The following is a 22,131-nucleotide window of genomic DNA, read 5'->3' as shown; positions in this document are numbered from 1 at the left end:
TGGTTGCCTAGGGCTTGAGAAGCAGGGCCAGTGGGTAGATTGGGTGTGGGCTTTTTTTTTTTTTTTTTTTTTTTTTAATTTTTTTTTAAATAGACTTTATTTTTTTTATAATTTTTTATTTATTTATTCATTTTTAGAGAGGAGAGAGAGAGAGAGAGAGAGAGAGAGAGAGAGAGATGGGGGAGGAGCTGGAAGCATCAACTCCCATATGTGCCTTGACCAGGCAAGCCCAGGGTTTCAAACCGGCAACCTCAGCATTTCCAGGTCGACGCTTTATCCACTGCGCCACCACAGGTCAGGCTTGTGGGGGCTTTTTTTTTAAGAAATGAAATATTCTGAAGCTCATTGTGGTAACTGTAGCCCTTTGAAATATACTAAAAACCACCAGATTGTACTTTAAAAATGGTAGTTTTTATGTGAATTGTATCTCACTTTCTTAAATGTTGGAGAAAAAAATCCATCCTGTGGTGATAAACATGTCCAAGTAGACAGGCTAATGATTACTGTTTTCTCAGCTATTACTATTGAACTTTCACTCTTTCATTCTACCCTTCCCCCAGCACACCCTTTCTCCTCCTGCAGTTACCCATTCACTTCTAGGATGGGTGTGACTTCACATGGAATAATTAACATTGACTTCCTAATGCTGAGACCAAGGCTGTGGCAGGCTAGCTGCAAAGCAGAGCAAGACACTGGCTCATTTAGGTGGAAATGGAATTTGCTGAAAGGTTGGTTGACAGCAGAATCAATTGCAAGAAGGTGGAAAGCCACAGCACAGAAAATGCAGGGGAGTGTGAAAAACAGAATTCTCATCTGGACCACTCACAGAATCTCCAACTATAAATTTTGAGCCTAGACTCCCAAGGTTAAGACAACCAACATTTTAATTGGTAAGCTGAAACAAAGCACCAGGAACATCTTTTTAGCATTTAGTATTCTCCCTGCAAAAAGGGTAAAAAGTAGATTGGGAAAAACTATGGATAAGGAAAAAAATGTAACAAAGGCCATCCGACTAGGAAGATATAGCACAGTGGTGGTCAACCTGGTACCTACCGCCCACTTGTGGGCGTTCCAGCTTTCATGGTGGGTGGTAGTGGAGCAAAGTATAAATAAAAAGATAGATTTAACTATAGTACGTTGCTTTATAAAGATTTATTCTGAGTGCTTACAGCTCTTTTTGAATTTGTCTAGTAGGTCTTCTGGTGTTTGCCGGAAGGCCCCCCAAAAATGAAAAAATTTAATAAAAAGATTTATTCTGCCAAACTTAGCGAAAATCCGACATAAAGTACTTGGTAAGTAATTATTATATGCTTTAACTTGCTTTAACTCTGCTTTATAAATTTTATAAAGTGGCCTTGGCCGGTTGGCTCAGTGGTAGAGCATCGGCCTGGCGTGCAGGAGTCCCGAGTTCAATTCCCAGCCAGGGCACATAGGAGAAGCGCCCATCTGCTTCTCCACCCCTCCCCCTCTCCTTCCTCTCTGTCTCTCTCTTCCCCTCCCTCAGTCAAGGCTCCATTGGAGCAGAGTTGGCCTGGGCACTGAGGATGGCTCTGTGGCCTGTGCCTCAGGCGCTAGAATGGCTCTGATTGCAGCAGAGTGACGCCCCAAGATGGGCAGAGCATCGCCCCCTGGTGGGCGTGCCGGGTGGATCCCGGTCAGGCGCATGCAGGAGTCTGTCTGCCTCCCCGTTTCCAACTTTGGAAAAATACAAAAAAAAAAAATGTATAAAGTAAAGTGACTTTCCTACTTTATAAATCACCATTACAGTGGAACTGGTGGGCAGTTAGAAAATGTTACTACTAACAGAGATACAGAAGTGAGCGGTAGGTATAAGGTTGACTCCCCCTGATCTAGCAGAACAGTAACATGGCCAGCCTTTTCTACACAAAAAATGTCACTCCTAACATTATAAAACTGGTCCCACTGCCTCCCCACACGAGGGGAAACCAGACTCTTTCCTGGTCTTCGAGGAGTCACGGGAGCTTGCGCATCACACTGCAGCCCCATTCTGCTCATTGCTCTACTTGTCTGTCTCACAACTTGCAGCCCTGCCCTGCTCTCCATCCTGGCTGGACTCAAGCAGAACAAAGCCCCTTTTGTTTTCCCCAAACCTCCCTCATTCAAGGTCATCATGAAGTGACTTTGCCTGAGGGCTTGAAACCTTGGTACATCAAAGTCCCCTGAACCCCGACCCCCGACAAGGACTCTGCACTGTCAATGTCCTCATGAGGAGCTGCTCCCCACACCCCAGCAATGACTGCTCCACAGCTCACTGGTTCCAGCCTCTGGAGCAGGCTGTCGGAGAGGACAGCTTAGCCCTTTTTTTGTCTGTCAGCCCATGTGTTTTAAGACCAAAAGATCCAAGGGTATTGTAGATGCTTGTCTGTGGGATCCCACAGCCCGCACCTGAGCTGGCATGACTCCCTGCTGATCATTCATCTGAACAAAAGACAGAAGAGCGCCTAGAAGAGTTACGCCAGCCAACCAAACAAGACCCTATGCACCGAAATCTAGGGTCGGACAGAGTGGAGGTTGCTTCCATGTACCTTTACTTTGCATTGTTACTAACTGCTTAAATAAAAGTGTAAAAAAAAAATTATAACCTGTGATTTTAGTACCCAGTCTCAACAATTCTTTGTGGAGAAAGGATCACACCAAAAAAATGAAAGACATCTACATATAAAATTTTTATTACAGGCAATATTGGTCCGTACACTACACAATACCAACAGTACAAGTTTAATCTTTCAAAATCATTTAAACAGCAAAAGACCAAGAAATAAAATTTGAGTCAGCTGATTATTTTTCAAAATATTCTCAATGCACATTATCCTCAGTTCCCTTATTAGAGTGAAACATTCAAATACAGAAAAATAACCCCATTTAACGTATACTAGTGTTAAATGGGTATTTGGCTTAAAGTCTGAGTTAAGAAAATCCTTTTTTAGCAACCTACATACAGATAAGTAGCAAACTTTATTATATTAAACAAGTTCATTCTGCTTAAAATGTGTAAAGAATTTTATCCATCATGTGTCCTGATCCTAGTACAAATATTTAATCTCTCAGCATCATGGTTCTTATCGGAAGGACCATCTCAAGGAGTTGTCCTAGACACAGCCTTATCCTCTTCCCCAACACACTTCATCCAAAAGTCTGTTCAACAGATGGCGACCGGGTAGCAGTCACTTCGCCATTCGGTGCCAATGGTGCCGTGAGAGCATGGCCATACCTGTTAAACAGCCCGTTTTCCTACCTACTGTGGGTTGCTGCTCAGGAGGGAGGATAGACGCCAATACAAGCAGAAAATCTGCAGCTCCTCTGCTACGTTCCTTAGAACACTTGCAATTTTTCTGGTCAATGCTTTGATTAAATAACATACATAAAAGCCAGCATATTAGTTTAAATCTTTAAACAAAAAACTATATTTTCCAAAGTCATTATCATTTGGGGCAATTAAGTGATCTTTTCTTGCTTTGTTGAGCTTCATCTTTAGGGCGTCTCTTCTTTCTTCCCATTCATGAAGTTCAGCATTTCCATGTGCAAATTTACAGCTGCTCCCTTCCGCGCAGGTACCGTTCATATACCTGTCAGGACAAGTCAGCTTTAGAAGCGTCTACAAGTTGTTTATGAAAATCTTATTTTTTTTTAAAAGAGAGAGTCAGAGAGAGATGAGAAGCATCAATCATCAGTTTTTTGTTGCGGCACCTTAGTTGTTCATTGATTGCTTTCTCATATGTGCCTTGACCGTGGGGCTATATAACCCCTTGCTCAAGCCAGCGACCTTGGGTCCAAGCTGGTGAGCTTTGCTCAAACCAGATGAGCCCGCGTTCAAGCTGGTGACCTTGGGGTCTTGAACCTGGGTCCTTCCGCATCCCAGTCTGATGCTCTATCCACTGCGCCACTGCCTGGTCAGGCTGTTTATGAAAATCTTAAAATGTACACTTCACTAGCTGTATGATTTGCATAAAACTTTTAGTTTAAAATCTTAGGCCTAGAAAAATGGATATTTTACAGCCCTGATATCCATAATAGAGAAATTAGTACTTTCAGCTATAAATGTATTTAATGCTAGAATTCAAACATTTTCTTAAACAACTGTATCTTTAGATAAATTGATTTAAATGACCTTTTCCTGATTTTGTAAGATGGTAAAAAGAAAAAAAAGGATAAATACAGTTTAATTGGGGTGGGGGGTGGGGCGGGGGACTACAATCCTTCCTGATGCAATGTAGAGAAATCAAAAGTGACATTAAGTCAAAGCTGCCTTTGGTAGTTTTTAGGGTCAGATGGATATAAATTTGGAAATTTAACATCGACAGCGTTTTAACAAAATGAGGAGCAACTCAAAATTATCTCGTTTGCCACTGAAGAATTTTCTAAATAAAGACAAGTGATACATTCTCCTTTGACCTGAGTTTCAGATTTACACTTGAAATATTCCAAGGCAGTTTCAAACTGATGAACACCTAGGACAAGAAAAGTTGCGATGAAGGGTTAGACAATCATAGCTGGGAACTCAAAAACTGGGCAAACTCAAATGAACATACCTCTCTATTCGGTTATCTTAACATGCTTCAAACTGGTATTGGTAGACTAGTAAATCTTCTCATGCAACCACAAAAGAGTGAAGAAATGTTCAAAGAATAACTAAAGTGTTGAGCCCAACTCTTAGCCTCCACTATTAGAAGACTAATCACCCGGAAATTCTCTACTAACATGATGACTGTCAAAGTCACATGAGGTCAGCAGTTTTCACGTGGGAAGCGGGAAACCTACGTACCTATCACAAATACTAAAATATCCTGTTGGGAAGCGGTGCTGCCAGCAGTACTGGTCGTCCTCGGTGTGGAAAACCTTCTCTTTGTGCTTCTCCGAGGAGATGTGGCCTTGCCACTGCTTCTCACTGTTACAGTTCTTCCCACACATCCAGCAGTGAAAGTCCACCTAAGGAGCACAGAAGACACACATCCATCAGCGGGTGCTGTCCGCGTGTCCCTCAAACACAGTCAGGGCACCAGGACTAGAACCCACCCAATATGAGACCCAGACTCTATTCTTGGGGCACCCACCTAAGTGGGAAAGCCAGGCAAGAACATAAAACTCAAAGTTAGAAACAGGACCAAGGAAAGGATGCCGATACTGGGAAGCATGCTGTAACGCCAGAAGCACTGTGCAAGGCGGGGGATGCAGCCAGGTGTCCAGGAAGCCTCCAGTGAGGAGGCCATAGAGTGCGTGTGCAAACAAGGCTGTCTGTGGTGAGAACAAGGGGCCAAGTTCAAACAGGGATTCCAAAACAGAGTAACACCACATGGATATTCAGAAAGAATGAAAGCCCAGGGCTCGCCAGCTGCAGAGGGACAAGCTGCCACTCTGCTCAATGCACACGAACAGAGCTCTACTATGGGCCAGGATCTGTGCCATGATGGGAAGACACTGCCTGTGGGGCACAGACCTAACAAAGGTGGCACTCTGATATGGGGGGTGGGGAGTAAGTGCTACCACAGATGCAACTTTAAGTGTCTGAGTAGTATTTCCCAAATGCCCTGTGTAAAGATCACTGCAACACTGAATAAGGATAGACCCGGGAGACTTCCATGAGATTCTGACCTAATACGTCGGAGACACGGATGAGAATCTATCTTATTAAACACCCCAGATAGCGTTCATGACCCAGCAAGTATGGGTGGCCCTGCTCTGGGAACCCAAGGAAAACTTAAGAAAAGGTGGCAGAGAGGACAATCACAGGGTGTAACACAAGCAGAGGCAGAGGCTGTGGACATGACCTGAATCAGACCGAATCAATATGGAGAGGGGCCAAAAATCAAAACAAGAAACAAGTAGCAGAATAACAAATACGCCTACGTCAATATAAAAACGTGCCAGGCAGAACTACAGATTAGGAATAGATATGTCAAAGATATGTACACGTGGCCTGGAAAAATACACACCAGGTCTGGGAAGGGGGACAACTGGGGCTCCAACTTTATCTGTAACATTTGGTTTATTTTATAGAAACAAATACAATAATCTGTTACCATCACTTCAGTTGGGATGGTGGGCTCAAAATATTCATTATAGTATCCTCCTTAGTTTTCTGAAAATTTTAAAAGAAAACTATGGCAGTAAAAGATCACAGGCGACTTCATGTCTGTGTCAAACCCTGGAGGCAGAGGCCAGACTGCATGCAGGTGGGTAAGGAGGGACTGAGAGGACCAGGTGGAAGGGGGGCACCTTTCCTGAGCACCTTCTGTGGCTTAGCATTGGGATGAGGGTACAGACTCGCTGAACTTCACTTCTCCATCATAACCACCCCGCTCGTAGCTGGTTAATAATCTGCCCAGGCTAGTAAAGAAGGAACCAGGACTTCGATTTGAAATTCTCTGGCTCCAAAGTCAGAAAAAGGATCGAGAGAAGGATTTTCGAATGAAGAGAATTAAGCTAGACAGCAGCAGGCTCCTGGAGGGAGAGGAGGTGAAGATACCAGAAGAGGGCAAGGAGTGAGTGACGGAGCCAGGTTATGGAGAAGGTGGGAAGAAGAAACGTTCCTTCGAGGGCTCGGTGGCAAAGGACGGGCAAAATGACCACAGGTACTTACAGTAACTTCAGCATAATCTGTCGGCATATGAATTTGTTTTCCATTTTCCTTGTTGGACTGACTGGCTACATCCTCACTTTTTTCATTTTTTTGACTCTTTAGCCAGAGTTCATAAAACTGCTCCATATCTTGTACTAAAGAAAAATGAATCACTTTCAGCAGCAGAGATTTAAATGCATCAATTAAATAAATGCAAGATCATACATACTTTTTATATCAATCAGCATACATTTTCAAAAGAAAAGTGAGAGGCTAAATGGAGACTGATTGTATTAGACAGAGAGACGGTCTACATCCAAGCAGCAGGTGAATTATCATGCACAAGAATCCAATTCAGGACTGTCAGACCACAAACAGTACTTTTCAAGATTAACTCCTCCCTGCATTTGCAAGACACTTTAAGGGGGAAAGTGTTTAAAATTCAGAAACCATTATAAGGGTACTGATTTTTTTTAAAAAGGTGCATGCAATTTCATGATGCCCATGTTAAACACTTGTTATCACTGCCCTAATCATACAAGCTACTTACACAGCTGGGTGGAGCCTGCTTACTGAGAAAGAGAACATACTACTATTGGGACCGAGAGTCTGACCCTGATGGGGGTCCATCAGTCAAGACACAATCCTTTGGGACATGATGTGGTGCAATTTACAACAACACAACCATGACAGGTCTGGGCAGCAGCTGCAAGCTGCCTGCTATGTAACAACAGGTACAGTCCGCATTACTGCGAAGTGCTAAGACCAGGTTTCTCAACCTCAGCACTGGTGGCATTCTGGGCCGGATAACTCTTGGCTCTTGGGGGCTGCCCTGTGTGCAGTGTAGGAGGGTTAACAACAGCCCTGAACTCTACCCACTAGATACCAGTAGCACATTCTCAAAAGTGAAAATGACAGTAAAAATGCCTCCAGATATTGCTGATGTACCTAGGAAGAGGGGAGTGTGGCCAAATTATCCAAAGTTGCCCGTATGTCCCTACTCCAGGCAAGACAGCAAGGAGGAGTCTCATTCACACAACTCACTGAGTTCTGACATGGTTGAAACACGGCGGGTGACCTGCTTTAAATCTGATCGGTTCTTGTAATCCAGAGAGAGCAGATTTTAAGCAGCCCATAAATTTCCATCAGTTAAGATTAAAGAACAATGATCGTGCCTGGCCTGTGGTGGCGCAGTGGATAAACCTTTGGCCTGGAATGCCAAGGTTGCCAGTTTGAAACCCTGGGCTTCCCTGGTCAAGGCTCATACAGCAAGCAAGCAATGAACAACTAACATGAAGCAACTAGGAGTCGTTACTTCCCATTCCATGCTCCCATTTCTCTCCTGTCTCTGTAAAATTAATATATATATTTTTTAAAAATTCTGATTAAAACAACAATGATCCTTATAATAAAACTTTTTTTGATCAAAAGTGCAAAGTTGTCTGAGGCTCCTTTCAAAGATTCCCACAGTAAACTACAAGTCTGACCAAGATAAACTTTCTTTCCTTGGGCCTTTGAATCTGAGCCTGTTCTACCAGCAAGGCCTCCTGAAGAAACCTACGATTCTAATCTGATCAATTCAGGGTGTGAGTAGTCACAGTAAAGGGAGATGATCTGATTTAAGTAGTCACGGAAGGACTGAACTTCCCCAGACCATCATTCAGGAACACATCTACGACATCAAAACATGCAAACATATATATCTGTATCCAAATCTGACCTATGCCCAGATCAGATGTCAGATTCTGCTCCACTGATAAAACGGTACAACTGTTTCAGATGCAGACTGCTTTCTGTGTTCATGGCAATGTGACATTTTCAGAGAGGAAAGAAACTTTCAGGTGAGCTAGATTTCCTGGATGTCAAGGCCACAGTTAAAACTTCAACTTACTCCCATTCTCCTTCATGTAAGTCCACACTTCTCGCTCCTCAGGACTATGAGCAAAAGAACAGTTTCCAACATATTGACATTTTTTCCCAGAAGCAATGTGATTGCACAGCTGTATTAAAAAAAAAAAAGGAATATAAGACATACTACACTTAGTAAAACTGCCTAATTTTTACACTTAAGCAAAATAAGCATTATCCATGCTAATGCTGAGTAATGTATTTTTAAAATAAAATTGATTAGATTCTATTCAAACTGACTATAAGCCCAAAATACATGAAATGTTTTTAAGCTTTCTATTTCATCAAAAATTGTCAGGAGAAAATACAGAACTAGAATATAGAACATTTCCTTACAACAAAATGTCTACAAACTCACTTACTCAGAGTATCTGCTTTTTACATGATAGAACATTTTTATCTCCAAATGCAGATCTCTGACTCATTAGTCTGACAGCTCCTACTCTCCCCTACCTACCACCCAGGATGCCTCCTTTTCAGCATTTGGGAAGCAGTCAAGAAACTGCAGACTACTCCAACGGTACTAAACAAAGTCAAACTAAATCTTGGACAAAATAAATCTTGGACATTTAGCTTCCTAATAACCAGCACGGGGAGTGAGCCCTAGCCATCCTTCACTAGATACTCATTTTCTGGACGATTATTATGCTAACCAGGCCACCCAGTTGCATAGCATTCAATAAAACCTCTTCTGGTTCATTTGCATTTTTACTTTATAAAGTAAATACAATAATGCTGGCAGGAAAAGAGAGTGGTAGCAATCAGCAGATCGCAGACTTCCCTAGGAACCTTGACTCTGAAGAACTAAAAACACTTTAATCACTGAGAGTTCATTCCTTTTTTTTTTTTTTCTTGTATTTTTCTGAAGTGAGAATCAGGGAGGCAGAGAGACAGACTCCACATGTGCCCTACAGGGATCCACCTGGCATGCCCACCAGGGGACGATGCTCTGCCATCTGGGGCTGTTGCTCCATTGCAACCAGAGCCTTTCTAGCACCTGAGGCAGAGGCTATGGAGCCATCCTCAGTGCCCAGGACAACTCTGCTCCAATGGAGCCCTGGCTGTGGGAGGGGAAGAAAGAGACAGAGAGAAAGTAAAAGGGGAAGGGTGGAGAAACAGATGAGTGTTTCTCCTGTGTGCCCTAGCTGGGAATCAAACCCGGGACTTCCACACACCGAGCCAATGCTCTACCGCTGAGCTTGCCGGCCAGGACGAGAGCTCATTCTTAAATATCTTTAATCCACTTGTCTTGTCTTTATAGAGCAGAAATCCTAGCATTGTTAGCTTATCTTAGTTTATTTGTATTTCAACAGGCGCTGCCTTATATATTAGCTTACATAATATTAAATGCTTAGCCTTGGTTTTGCTAAAAATCTAAAGCAGTGCCCTGAACATTATATGTTTTCTCCCTTGGACCAGCGTCAGTGACCCCTCCCCTTAGAATCCTCTGAATTAAGTCAGTAGTTAATAAAACATCCCGTGACTGACTTTATTCTTTTCCCAATCAAACCTCAGTAAGTACCCAGTCAGGCATTACTAGGGAAACATTTACCACAGTATTTAAAGCTCAATGATGAGCAGAGAAAAGAGAAGACAAAGAAGGCCAGCCACTGTGCTGGGTTTTTACATAACATCATCTTGTGTCATCTTCCCTATAATGTCATTATTCCCATTTACAGATGAGTAAACTGAGGCCAAGTAACTTAACCACGGGGCTCTTTTGATAGACTCCGAACCCCATACTCTTTCCATCTTACCACACTGTCTACACCAGCGGTTCTCAACCTGTGGGTCGCGACCCCGGCGGGGGTCGAACGACCAAAACACAGGGGTCGCCTAAAGCCATCGGATTTCGCGACCCACAGGTTGAGAACCGCTGGTCTACACACACACAAACACAGAGTAGTATTTCTTCTTTTACAAAAAGGGATCCTGAGCAATACCCAGTATGGCAGAAAAAGAGAAGGAAACAGCTACTGTAACATTGTACAGCAGTATGTCATGTCCAAGATCTCAGAATAACCAGCAGTGCTGGGTAGCTGCCTCCTGAACTAGACTTGTTCTCAGTCACCTTTGCTTTAACAAATTAGTACGCAATAGACCCATAATCTCCACCGTCTTTTCATGCCCAAGGTATCAATGCTTCCAATTAGCCTTCTTCCCCTCTCCATACCCCACTGATTAAATCACCCGCAGCTATGAGTCTGAAACCACTGTGGATGAAATACAAACACACACTACCTCCTTCCAAGACTGATCTTGTAACCTGTACAAATCTTACAAAATGCAAGGTACTATGGGTGAGGGAGAATTCATCTGTCTCTTCCTCAACTCTTTCTGACAAGTCAGAGAGGAAAACTTTCTTTATCCGGGGGACTCTGCAATCCATCTGACCTGCTTCCCTGGGCAGAAGGGGAAGAAAGTTTACAAACTATCAATAATGTTCCAGAGTACCTGTCCCCTGAACTCAGGCGGTACAATCCCTCCCGACTCTCTCCAGACCCACTCTCTTGTGAAGAGGGCAGTCCAGAGCCAGCTCACGAGGTGTGCTTGGACAATCACCTTCAAGGCCACGTAAAGCACCAGAGGACACTGAGGTGAAACACGCCACCTTGTGAATGAGGTGCTGTCCTACATTTAAGCTGGTCTGGCATTTTCATTCTAAGGGTCTCTGAGGGACATGTCCCTCTAACACTGAACATTTTTCCTTTGGGTTATTTTCAGAGGTGTTATCAAGTGGGGTATCTTTTAGTTAGTACCCACTGCTTCAGTAAAAGAAAACAGGCGTGATAAAATAAAAACAAAAACTCATCCACAGCGTTTATAATAATATAGAGGCCTTGGATTCGATAGCAAAGCTGAAGAATCAAATTTAAATGAAATTCTCTTCCATTCCCTCCCAAAAGTAATTCATCTGAAAAAGAAGTTATATCATGCTCATAAAGGTTTCTCAAGTCTTTCATTCCTGATTCTGTATTTACTTTTTCCAAGTAACTCCTAAAATTCCAAATCATCTGAACACTGTCCCAGAATCATACACACACTCAAGGGAAGGAAAAAAAGAGAGGACCATTTAAATTTCATTATTACAATGAGCATTATTTAAAGGGCACCAGTTTCAATCTGAATTACTACTACTGTCTAATAATTTGAAATGCCTAATAAAAAAAAGCAGCTTAAAAATTACGTATGTACATCAAACTGTAAAGGCATTTGTTTCTTTGTGGGGAGAGGACGGATGTTCATCCACTTCTTACGTTCAACAGACATCACTCTCATCGCACGACGATCTTTGGTCCACCTAAGAAAAATGGAGTTCAGAAAAAACAAAGATACACTGGCAAAAGGCATAATATAAAAAGGACAGGTACGAAGGTTGTACCTAAAGGACCAGCGATTTTTTTCTTTCAACTCTTCTAAAAGAAATGCCTTATGATGCTGTCACTTTATTTCCTGTTGATATTTGTAATCAAACATTCTCTACGAATCCTAAAGCAAGAACTGAGGAAGTACAAGTTTTCTATCAAATGTTGTTGAATTCTTAGCTACTGAAGCCTAAGAATCTCTTTCCTTGTGCTTTGCAATTACTTTTAAATTATCTACTTTCCTCTCCTCTCTTCAAAGTCTTAATCTTTTCTCACATGTATGGTTTTACACTTATAAAACAGATCATTATGAACTAGGTATTGTTTCCACACACCCGCTACTTACGAATGCATTGCTTTTGCACTACAATATTTTCTGTTTTTGTCTGGTTCAATGACTTGACCATTTCTCAAACACTGAGCACACACAAATTTTATCTTCATATTAAGAAGTCCAGGCATTATTTGATTGCCAGGTACCTTAAACAATTAAAAAAAGATCAGTTTTAATTTTAACAGAAAATCAGTTTTCTAAGAACAAAGTACTGACTCACCATATATTTATTTTTCATAACACATACAATCTCTCTTTTTGTCTGGTTTGATGATCTGACCCTTATACATATGATCTGATAACTAAATCTCCAATTCTCCACCCAAATGCAGAGTATGATAAAAAAAAGCAGATTAGAGATGCCAAAACTCAATTTATAAAAATCAGCTTTTATATATAAGTCAGCTTTAGAATTCACTAGAAGTTTTTTGGAGGGGCAGGGAGAATAGTGGATAAAGCAGTTTTGCCAGATAGGAAGCAAAACTAAGACACCAAGCCACCTCCCTTACATACTGCAAAATATAACTTTGTATTTCTAATTTTTCTTAGTATGACTACATACCTATGTGTTATATACTTATACCACTTTAATACTAAAATTATTCTTTGGATAACAGAATTCCCCAAAGCCCAAGATCTCAACTGTTAGGTCAATTAGGCTGCATAAGAAAATTTGTCCTATACCCCTGGCAGGTATTATGGGATGCCTAATTTTTTACGATGATCAACTAAAATTCAGAGTTGTTGGGGTTTTTTTTTTTCACATTAAGAATTCCTCAACTCAACAGACATTAAGAAAGTAACGGACTGCAAGTATGAACTGCCTCTGCCAACAGCTGACACCCGGTAGGCCACTCCGGAAAGATCCCAGATGCAAGAGAAAATACCTGCGCTCCGGGTGCGTTTGCTTCCAGATTTTGCCAATAGCGTTTAGATTCTTGAGCAATAGCATCATGTGAGATACCTGAGAAATGTACAAGCCTTCCTTTAGGTTCTCTGTGCAATAACTGACCACCAGTCAGGTCACAGCCAGACTCAATTCTCTACTTATACCCAGGCGGCGTAATCTACCACCAGGGAGGAGTGAACATCACGTGACTCTTTCCAAAATGGAATATTCACGTATAGCGAGCCCTTGGTGCTTTCTGAGGAATCTTCCTCAGAAAACCGTATTACATGCATGAGCTTGTACTAGCAATTAATTACACGAGACCATACTAAAAATAGGCCACTCTAAAAATGAAAAGTAATTGCACAGGTTAAAGCTCAGGACAAAAGCAACAGGGCTGCCACCTCGGGGTGACGGAGAAGGGCTCCGCGACTGCTTCCTCAAACCCAGACTGCTCTCAAGACAGGACTCAGCCACACGCAAACCTACCTGTTTCATTCTGCAGTATCCAGACTTTCAGTTCTACGAGACTGTGAGCATAAAAGCACTCATCTTCCCTTATACAGCCGTATCGAACCTCATGTCGACATAAATCAAGCTGACATTGACCATGAAAAGAACGTATTTTGGAGTATTTTACTGTTGTCTCTCGCAAAATGTGGACAAGGCACCTAAGATGAAAATGGAGTGACGTTTTAATATTGTTCTGACGTAAATGTTAAAATATATATATATATATAAAATGTCAAGTTTAAACTAAAAATATTTTAAATCTTTATCATAAAAAATAAATCACTGTATACAATTGTTGGATTAATTGAGGGTAAGAGATAATTTTACGTTAAGTCATAATACACCTAAATCCATGTCATGAGCAGCCTAAAAATCAATGCTTTTCTATATTAAATAATAATTTTTAAATCCCCAGAAAAATCTAACAGACATTTTAAAACAGTCATTGACTTTTAAAACAACAAAAGGACAGGGGGATGCCTGGGTGGATACTAGTCTGGTTTTACTTGGAGCTAAAAAACGATCTATTTTGTCACTATAAGAATTAGAAACTACCAACATACTTATTGTCTTGAAACTCATGCTTTGTAACCGGGTGAGAACAAGAAGTAGAATTATCTTTATTTCTTTTACTGATCATTCTAGGCTTATGATCAAAACATTTCTGGAACAGAGAGAAAAGAAAAATGATCACAAAAACATAAAACACAATAAAGCCCTAAATATTTCTTTGTTTCAATATCATTACATACTTATACATTATATACTTATGCCAACTAATATTCATCATCTTCTGGATAATACTAGGAGCTCCCTTTGCCAAGTGAATGCTTTATCGCGTGGCAGGACCTGTGCTAAGTACTTTAATATTTCTGGGTTTGCAAGTCAGAAACTATCACCAATTTTTCAACAGAAAATAAGGTTTGGAGAGAGCACCTCACAAAGGAATATAAATTCTCCAAGATGCTCTTGCAGAAGTTTGAAGACGGTGAGGTTGACCTTGCCATTGCCACCGAAGAAAGCCTCTCTACTAAATGCCCCTTTCCGCTCCAGCGTCCAGATGTCTATCTCCTCTTGGCAATAAGCAAACGTGCAATGGCCTGAATACCTACATTCCTCCTCAGCAGCAACATCTAGAAAGACAGCATTAAAAGACATTTATAATGTGGACCATTGGTTTGTCAAAGCCAATGAACATTAAACACATTTGGGGCATCATCTGAATTTTTATAACAATTCACGGAGAGCTTCAAACAACGATACCCATGTTACTGTCCAGAGATGGTATTAACTCCTTTTATATATATATATATATATATATATATATATATATATATATATATATATATATATATTTTTTTATTTCAGAGAGAGAGGAAGGAGAGAGAGACAGTAACATCAATCTGTTTCTGTATGTGCCCTGACTGGGGATCGAACCAGCAACCTTTGTGTATTGGGATGATGTTCTAACCAACCGAGCTATCCGGCCAGGGTGGTATTAAAAAAACAAAAGCAAAAACCCCAGCACCACAAGTATAATGTATATTCCCAAACAGGGAAAAAACCTTGATTTGCTCGTGTACTCTACCTAAGTTTAAAAAATCATTTAGAAACATTCAAAGTTTGTCCAGATGAAGTGGCTTAACAAAAGCTCCCTCCAAAGCAGCTTAAAGAACAGTATTTTCAAAACCTTAGTTCAGTGTTCTAATTCTGTTTAGATCAAGTTATAGAACTTAAAGTTTGAGACAATTTCTGTTTAAAGCCTGTTCAAGGTCCTGGCTGGTTTGCTCAGTGGATAGAGCGTTGGCCTGGCGTGTGACGTACCGGTTTGATTCCCGGCCAGAGCACACAGGAGAAGAGACCGTCTGCTTTGTCCCCTCCATCTCTCCCTTCTCTCCCTCTCCCCCCCTCACTGCCATGGCTTGACTGGTTTGAGGGTAGACCCCAGACGGGGCGGCCAGGTAGATCCCGGTCAGGGTGCATGCGGAGGTCTGTCTCACTACCTCCCCTCCTCTCACTTAAAATAAATAAAAAAGTAAAACCTGTTCAAAGTCCTGTTTTCATAAAACATACACCACACAAAATGTCTAAAACCAAGGTAAACATAACATAAAAAACTCTAATGTCTCTATCCAAAGAACTTGCCATTAACTCTATCTGAACATTTTTGTAGTAACAGAAATCCTGGAACAATTGTAATAAATGCAGCATATCGTTTATCACTTCTGCAATGAAAACTGATTAAGTAATCAATACTACATACCTTTACATATATAATAAGGTCCTTCATAATTTGTTTTTGTTGGTCTTGGGCGTATTTTTTTCCATGATTTATCTTCAACATTCTTTATCCTACCAATTAAAATATCTTTCTTACATTTATGATCCATATTAGCATGGTAAATGAAATCCATTAACTTAGGGCCTGAAAAAGATGTACAAAGGATTGCTCATGTGCACGAAAAGTGTAATTTCATTTTATAGGCATATTTACCAGCAGACGTTAAGCACAATTATTACTAGATTCCCACAAAAATCCCATTTCCATAACCCCAAAATGTAAACAAGCTACTTTAGTAATTTTTGTCTTTTATGCTGTTTGTTAGACAACACAAAGTTCTACTCAACACCAGTCCTCCCAACATACACCCTTAACTATTAAAGATAGGAATTCTGATAAAGAACACTTAAATATACAACTAAGAAAGAAAATGAATTGGGAAATAAACTGAGTTTCAGCTGAGAGTAAGTTCAGAATACACTGTATTTAAATCAATTTAAGGGTAAAGATAAGAAACATACCAATGGAAAGTACTTTAATTTCCATAAACATTATATCATATACTGGTCTTACATATTTTTCTAGTTCTTGCTCTATTTGAAAAGGACCAAGTTCTTAAACATATACTTAAGACACAATTTCATAAAAATCTCAATTAAGCTTTCAAAATCAGGTAAATATTCTATTCCATATGATTCTTTAAATAAAATTATATCAAGTAAGAGAAGAGATTTGTCAGACTCCAAAGACCCCCCCCCCCCCCCCAATCAATAACTGTGGCTTCTTTCAAAAGAATTCAAACAGGGACTGAAAAATCACGATAGTGTTTGCCACAGATTCCTAAGATCTCTCAGGTTACTCGTTCAACTCTGTCCGCTGCTTTGTTTGGTCCTGACCTGATTTTACAAAACAGATCTGGCAAGCTTGTCTCAGTTCATGGGTTCCTTCAAGGGGATGTCTTGGGGTCACTGATGGAGGTGGTTTTGTAACTGCACTTCCAAAAAAGTTTCCAAAGTCATTTCTAGGGTGACTTGAAATTCCCAAGAAACTCTCAGAAGCAAACAAACTTCCTGGTCCATTCATCTGAAAGAAGAATTAAAAAACAAACAAACAAAAAAACAGCCAACAAATATTGATTTCACTATCACTAAAGCAGGAAACAAATTCTTCGGAAAAATAAGACATCCTTCACAGACTGAAGTTGCTACTATTCTGTCCCTAATGGGCTTTTATTTAAAAACTGTTTCATTGTACATTTTCCTTTCTTTGGGTTTCTCCTCCCCTCCCCCACTTTTCTGACTCTCCATGAGTTGTTAAAGGTAATAGGTAATTGTTCTGTTTCAGAGCAAACACATTCTACATGCCCTGACCTTATTACATATTTGGCCCTTGAAAAACATGGGGACTGGGTAGGTGACCCCCGTGCAAAGATCCCCACGTAATTTTGAATCCCCGAAGACTTCAATTTCCAGCAGTATCCTGAGGGGATTGGTCCGAGGACTCCTGTGAATACCAAAATCTGAGGGTATTCAGTCCTTACATAAAATGGCGCAGATCAATGCATACAGTCAGCCCTCCACACCCATGGACTTCCAAACTCAGTTTAGAAACAATACAGGGATTTATTGAAAACAAAAAGGCATGTAAGTGGCCCCTCACAGTTCAAACTCATGTGGTTCAAGGGTCAACTGTATTTCCTTGTTTAGTTTACTCAGTGCTAAAAAGCCTCTTACACTGTCTAGGATAGTGATTAATTTGCTATGACAGATACAGTCTTAAACACAGAGCATTTATTATTGGATGTTCCGTAAGAGTCTAATTCTAACACTATTTCCCGCAGCACACACAAAATTTCTGGGAGATGGTCATGTTCACTCCAATAACTCAGTTACTTAAGTAAAAGACCTATTTTCAATTTAACCGATGCATTTACAAAAGAGGAAGCGGCACTTACAAGTAAAAGGGAGGAATTACTGTTGTTAAGCGATGTTCCCTCTCTAGAAGTTGAGGTGGACAGATCTAAAATAATAAAAAAACTTCAACAGACCTTTTCATTCTAATCATATAATAAGAACATCAGGGCTTAGCAGCTGACTCTAGCTTCCCACGTTATTTTCCATCCCAGTTCCTAGCGGCTGCTTGCGCATGACTGACACTCAAACAGGGTTAGGAAGTTTTTCCTTTACTCTAGAAACCAAAGACATTAAAAAACCCTTAGAAAAAAAAAGTTTAAATAAAAAGCTATTTTCAGAGATAGAAGCTAAGGCAGGGCCTACCAAGTGAGATCATTGAAAAAATTAAAAATAAAAAATAAAAAAACTAAGAAAAATAAGTCATATGCAATGGGAAAAGAACCTCGCCTTTTGAAAATATGAAACAAGAACTCACCTGTCAGACATTAATAAAATCAGTAAGGTTCAATTACTTTCTCTTTCTTACGCTACTACTCAAGTATTTTCTATCTGCCATTCTGTCTCCCACAAATTTTAGTTTCTGCCATTGTCAGTCTTTAACATCAATTACTTTTATGTTTGTACCTTTAACAATACAACAGTATGAAAAGTTTTATTATTAGTATTCAAGGTGCATATTAACCCTGGGATTACAGAAACAAGAGTCAGACCTAAAACTCGGTAATCCCTGCAAAACTAAGGCATAGCTCACTGAACTCAGTGACTGCAGCCTGAAACAGATCAAATTGTTATCATTCTGAACACTAATCTTACGTTAGTTTGAAATAAGTACTGGCCCAGTTCAGAATTTAAAGGATAACCTGTCTTTGAAGACGCTTCCGGGTGGGGTATACCTTTCTGGCAGAAAATGTTAAAAGTCATTTCACCCCCTGAATAGCAGACTCCCAACTGAACTATTCTATAAAAAACCCCACATACATTACTATTCTTCTTTGCTTCTTATTCTTACTCTCCATAATGTCTCCAGAATGGCACATTTAAGTCAAGGTGAATTTAAAATTAAAGGGTTTTATATTTTCAACTATAATGAAGATAATTCATGTACCAACTACCTGGGGTTAAATAATTACCAAGCATAAATTGTCATTTTTAGAAAATAAACTGTAATTGTTTACACAAATGGCTTGATTCTTACCTCGTTTTGATTCATTCATTGAAAATGAATTTAAAGAAGAACAGAAATCTTCTAAGGATGAGGTCAGAGGTGGATACAACTCTGAGAAGGAGGGTGGAGGGGCATACCTCGCACCAATGGGCAATGTGCCCAACAGAGATGCCGAAAAGGGTATGCTAGGGGTGACACTGGCTGTTGGCAGGGGTCCTCTGACTATAGCTGATGGCTAGAAAAAAAAAAAAATTGATGACAATCCATGAAACTAACTTCCAAGTTGACTAAGCTGCTTTTAACATCAACACATAAAAACAAATCATTATACTGGGTAATTAATGTTACATAACAAAGTTGAAATAAAAATCAAGACTCAGTAGAGGAACCTAAGATATAGAGTTTATTTCTTTTCAGCCCATATTTTCTTTTTTATTTATTTTTCTTTGTATTTTTCTGAAGTGAGAAGCAGAGAGGCAGAGAGGAAGACTCCCACATGTGCCCGATCAGGATCCACCCGGCATGCCCACTAGGGGGCGATGCTCTGCCCATTTAGGGCATTGCTCCATTGCAACTAGAGCCATTCTAGCACCTGAGGCGGAGGCCATGGAGCCGTCCTCAATGCCCTGGGCCAACTCTGCTCCAATGGAGCCTTGGCTGCAGGAGGGGAAGAGAGAGAGAGGAAGGAGAGGGTGAGGGTGGCGAAGCAGATGGCATTTCTCCTGTGTGCCCTGGCTGGGAATTGAACCCAGGACTTCCATATACAGGGCTGACGCTCTACCACTGAGCCAACCAGCCAGGGCCTCAGCCCATATTTTAAAGTGGACTGAGGCCCTGGCCGGTTGGCTCAGCGTGAGAGCAGCGGCCTGGCGTGCGGGGGACCCGGGTTCGATTCCCGGCCAGGGCACATAGGAGAAGCGCCCATTTGCTTCTCCACCCGCCCCTCCTTCCTCTCTGTCTCTCTCTTCCCCTCCCGCAGCCAAGACTCCATTGGAGCAGAGATGGCCCGGGCGCTGGGGATGGCTCCTTGGCCTCTGCCCCAGGTGCTAGAGTGGCTCTGGTCACGGCGGAGCGACGCCCCAGAGGGGCAGAGCATCGCCCCCTGGTGGGTAGAGCGTCGCCCCTGGTGGGCGTGCCGGGTGGATCCCGGTCGGGCGCATGCGGGAGTCTGTCTGACTGTCTCTCCCCGTTTCCAGCTTCAGAAAAAAATAAATTAAAAAAAAAAGAAAAAGAAAAAAAAATAAAGTGGACTGAGAAACAATAGTCCTTCATTCATAAACCTTATTTTTCTTTAAATATCAAATGCCTATTCTTTGTCAGATGTTAAATTTATCCACATGTGATTCCAACAGTTGAAGAAAAATTGGCTAATTACTAGATTTTTTTCTACTTCAAAAATGACCAAATTGCCTGACCAGGCAGTGGTGCAGTGGATAGAGCATTGGACTGGGATGCAGAGGACCCAGGTTCGAGACCCTGAGGTCGCCAGCTTGAACACGGGCTCATCTGGTTTGAGCAAGGCTCACCAGCTTGAACCCAAGGTCGCTGGCTTGAGCAAGGGGTCACTCGGTCTGCTGTAGCCCCACGGTCAAGGAACATATGAGAAAGCAATTAATGAACAACTAAGGAGCCGCAACAAAGAATTGATGTTTCTCATCTCTCTCCCTTCCTGTCTGTCTGTCCCTCTCTCTGACTCTATCTCTGCAACCAAAAAAAAAAAAAAAAAGACCAAATTGGTTCGAGCATGGCCCCTGGCACTGTGGATAGCACAGTTGGTCCAACCGCATCAGCCTCAGTCACTAAAAATAGCTTGGCTGATTCAAGCATCAGCCCAAGACAGGGTTGCCAGGTGGAACCCAGTCAGGGCACATCAGGAGTCTGTCTCACTATCTCCCCTCCTCTCATCTTAATAAAAAAAAAAGGACCAAATTAGCCTGTTACCACCAAAGAAAGAGAAAAATAATTTTTAAAATAAGAAACTCAGGGGCCCTGGCCGGTTGGCTCAGCGGTAGAGCGTCGGCCTAGCGTGAGGAGGACCCAGGTTCGATTCCCGGCCAGGGCACACAGGAGAAGCGCCCATTTGCTTCTCCACCCCTCCGCCGCACTTTCCTCTCTGTCTCTCTCTTCCCCTCCCGCAGCCAAGGCTCCATTGGAGCAGAGATGGCCCGGGTGTTGGAGATGGCTCTGTGGCCTCTGCCTCAGGCGCTAGAGTGGCTCTGGTCGCAATATGGCGACGCCCAGGATGGGCAGAGCATCGCCCCCTGCTGGGCAGAGCGTCGCCCCTGGTGGGCGTGCCGGGTGGATCCGGTCGGGCGCATGCGGGAGTCTGTCTGACTGTCTCTCCCCGTTTCCAGCTTCAGAAAAATGAAAAAATGAAAAAAAATAATAATAAAATAAGAAACTCAGCCTGACCAGGCAGTGGCACAGTGGATAGAGCATCAGCCTGGGATGCAGAGGACCCAGGTTCGAAACCCCAAGGTTGCCAGCTTGAGCACAGGCTCACCAGCTTGAGCGCAAGGTCGCCAGCTTGAGCGTGGGATCACAGACATGATAACCCATGGTCACTGGCTTGAAACCCAAGGTCGCTGGCTTGAGCAAGGTGTCACTGGCTCAGCTATAGCCTCTCAGTCAAGGTACACATGAGAGAGCAATCAATGAACAACTAAGGTGCCACAACAAAGAACTGATGCTTCTCATCTCTTTCCCTTCCTGTCTGTCCCTATTTGTCTCTTTCTCTGTTTCTGCCTCTCACTAAAAAAATAAGAAACTCAAAGTTCAGCCTATAGGCAATACTGAAAATATCTAACAGGTTATATTGCTATTTTTAAAAAATTAAGCCTGCCTTCAGGTGAAAGAAGTAACACTGAATTTTACCATAACAGTTTCATTAGTTTCAGGTGCAGAATCAAGGAGGTCGTCTATTTCATCCCCAAGGACCATATCACCATCATCTAAAAAAGCTTCCGGCATAGTGAAGGGCATCTTTCCTCCATTAGCCAACACTGTCGAAGGCAGAGAGCTGTCTTCCACTTGCAGTGGCAATATAGAAGTTAAGGGCATAATTGGAACTGAGGCCAGCTCATTTCCAACTTGGTGAGAAAAACTGGATGCAGGTACAGAAACAATAGGAACTGCTTCTTGCCTTGGAGTTAATAAATCTGTAACATGGATAGAAGAATTGCACTC

The 22,131-nt window shown here is 41.6% G+C and overlaps 1 protein-coding gene and 1 non-coding gene across 2 annotated transcripts in view; one reads left to right on the top strand and one right to left on the bottom strand.

The window, feature by feature from the left end:
• Positions 1 to 1,159: 1,159 nt before the first annotated feature.
• LOC136337045 (U7 small nuclear RNA) lies at positions 1,160 to 1,222 on the top strand. The gene has a single exon (XR_010731761.1). It is a non-coding gene; the product is annotated as a U7 small nuclear RNA (small nuclear RNA).
• Positions 1,223 to 2,668: 1,446 nt separating this feature from the next.
• Positions 2,669 to 22,131, bottom strand: part of ZC3H7A (zinc finger CCCH-type containing 7A) — a 42,249-nt gene continuing 22,786 nt past the window's right edge. Inside the window, exons 9-23 of the mRNA XM_066274837.1 lie at positions 21,820 to 22,103; positions 18,976 to 19,180; positions 17,822 to 17,886; positions 16,764 to 16,950; positions 15,850 to 16,011; positions 14,523 to 14,719; positions 14,150 to 14,250; positions 13,563 to 13,744; positions 13,072 to 13,148; positions 12,197 to 12,330; positions 11,681 to 11,786; positions 8,469 to 8,577; positions 6,599 to 6,732; positions 4,784 to 4,947; positions 2,669 to 3,587 (exon numbers count right to left, since the gene is read on the bottom strand). Coding sequence (XP_066130934.1) covers positions 3,398 to 3,587; positions 4,784 to 4,947; positions 6,599 to 6,732; positions 8,469 to 8,577; positions 11,681 to 11,786; positions 12,197 to 12,330; positions 13,072 to 13,148; positions 13,563 to 13,744; positions 14,150 to 14,250; positions 14,523 to 14,719; positions 15,850 to 16,011; positions 16,764 to 16,950; positions 17,822 to 17,886; positions 18,976 to 19,180; positions 21,820 to 22,103 — 2,297 coding nt within the window. The 3' untranslated portion in view covers positions 2,669 to 3,397. The remainder of the gene's footprint in view (positions 3,588 to 4,783; positions 4,948 to 6,598; positions 6,733 to 8,468; positions 8,578 to 11,680; positions 11,787 to 12,196; positions 12,331 to 13,071; positions 13,149 to 13,562; positions 13,745 to 14,149; positions 14,251 to 14,522; positions 14,720 to 15,849; positions 16,012 to 16,763; positions 16,951 to 17,821; positions 17,887 to 18,975; positions 19,181 to 21,819; positions 22,104 to 22,131) is intronic.

This window comes from Saccopteryx bilineata, chromosome 4 (genome assembly GCF_036850765.1).
Source record: "Saccopteryx bilineata isolate mSacBil1 chromosome 4, mSacBil1_pri_phased_curated, whole genome shotgun sequence".
NCBI classification, from domain to species: Eukaryota; Metazoa; Chordata; class Mammalia; order Chiroptera; family Emballonuridae; genus Saccopteryx; species Saccopteryx bilineata.
The sequence above is the reverse complement of the archived record's forward strand: the minus strand, read 5'-3'. Positions and strand labels throughout refer to the sequence as shown.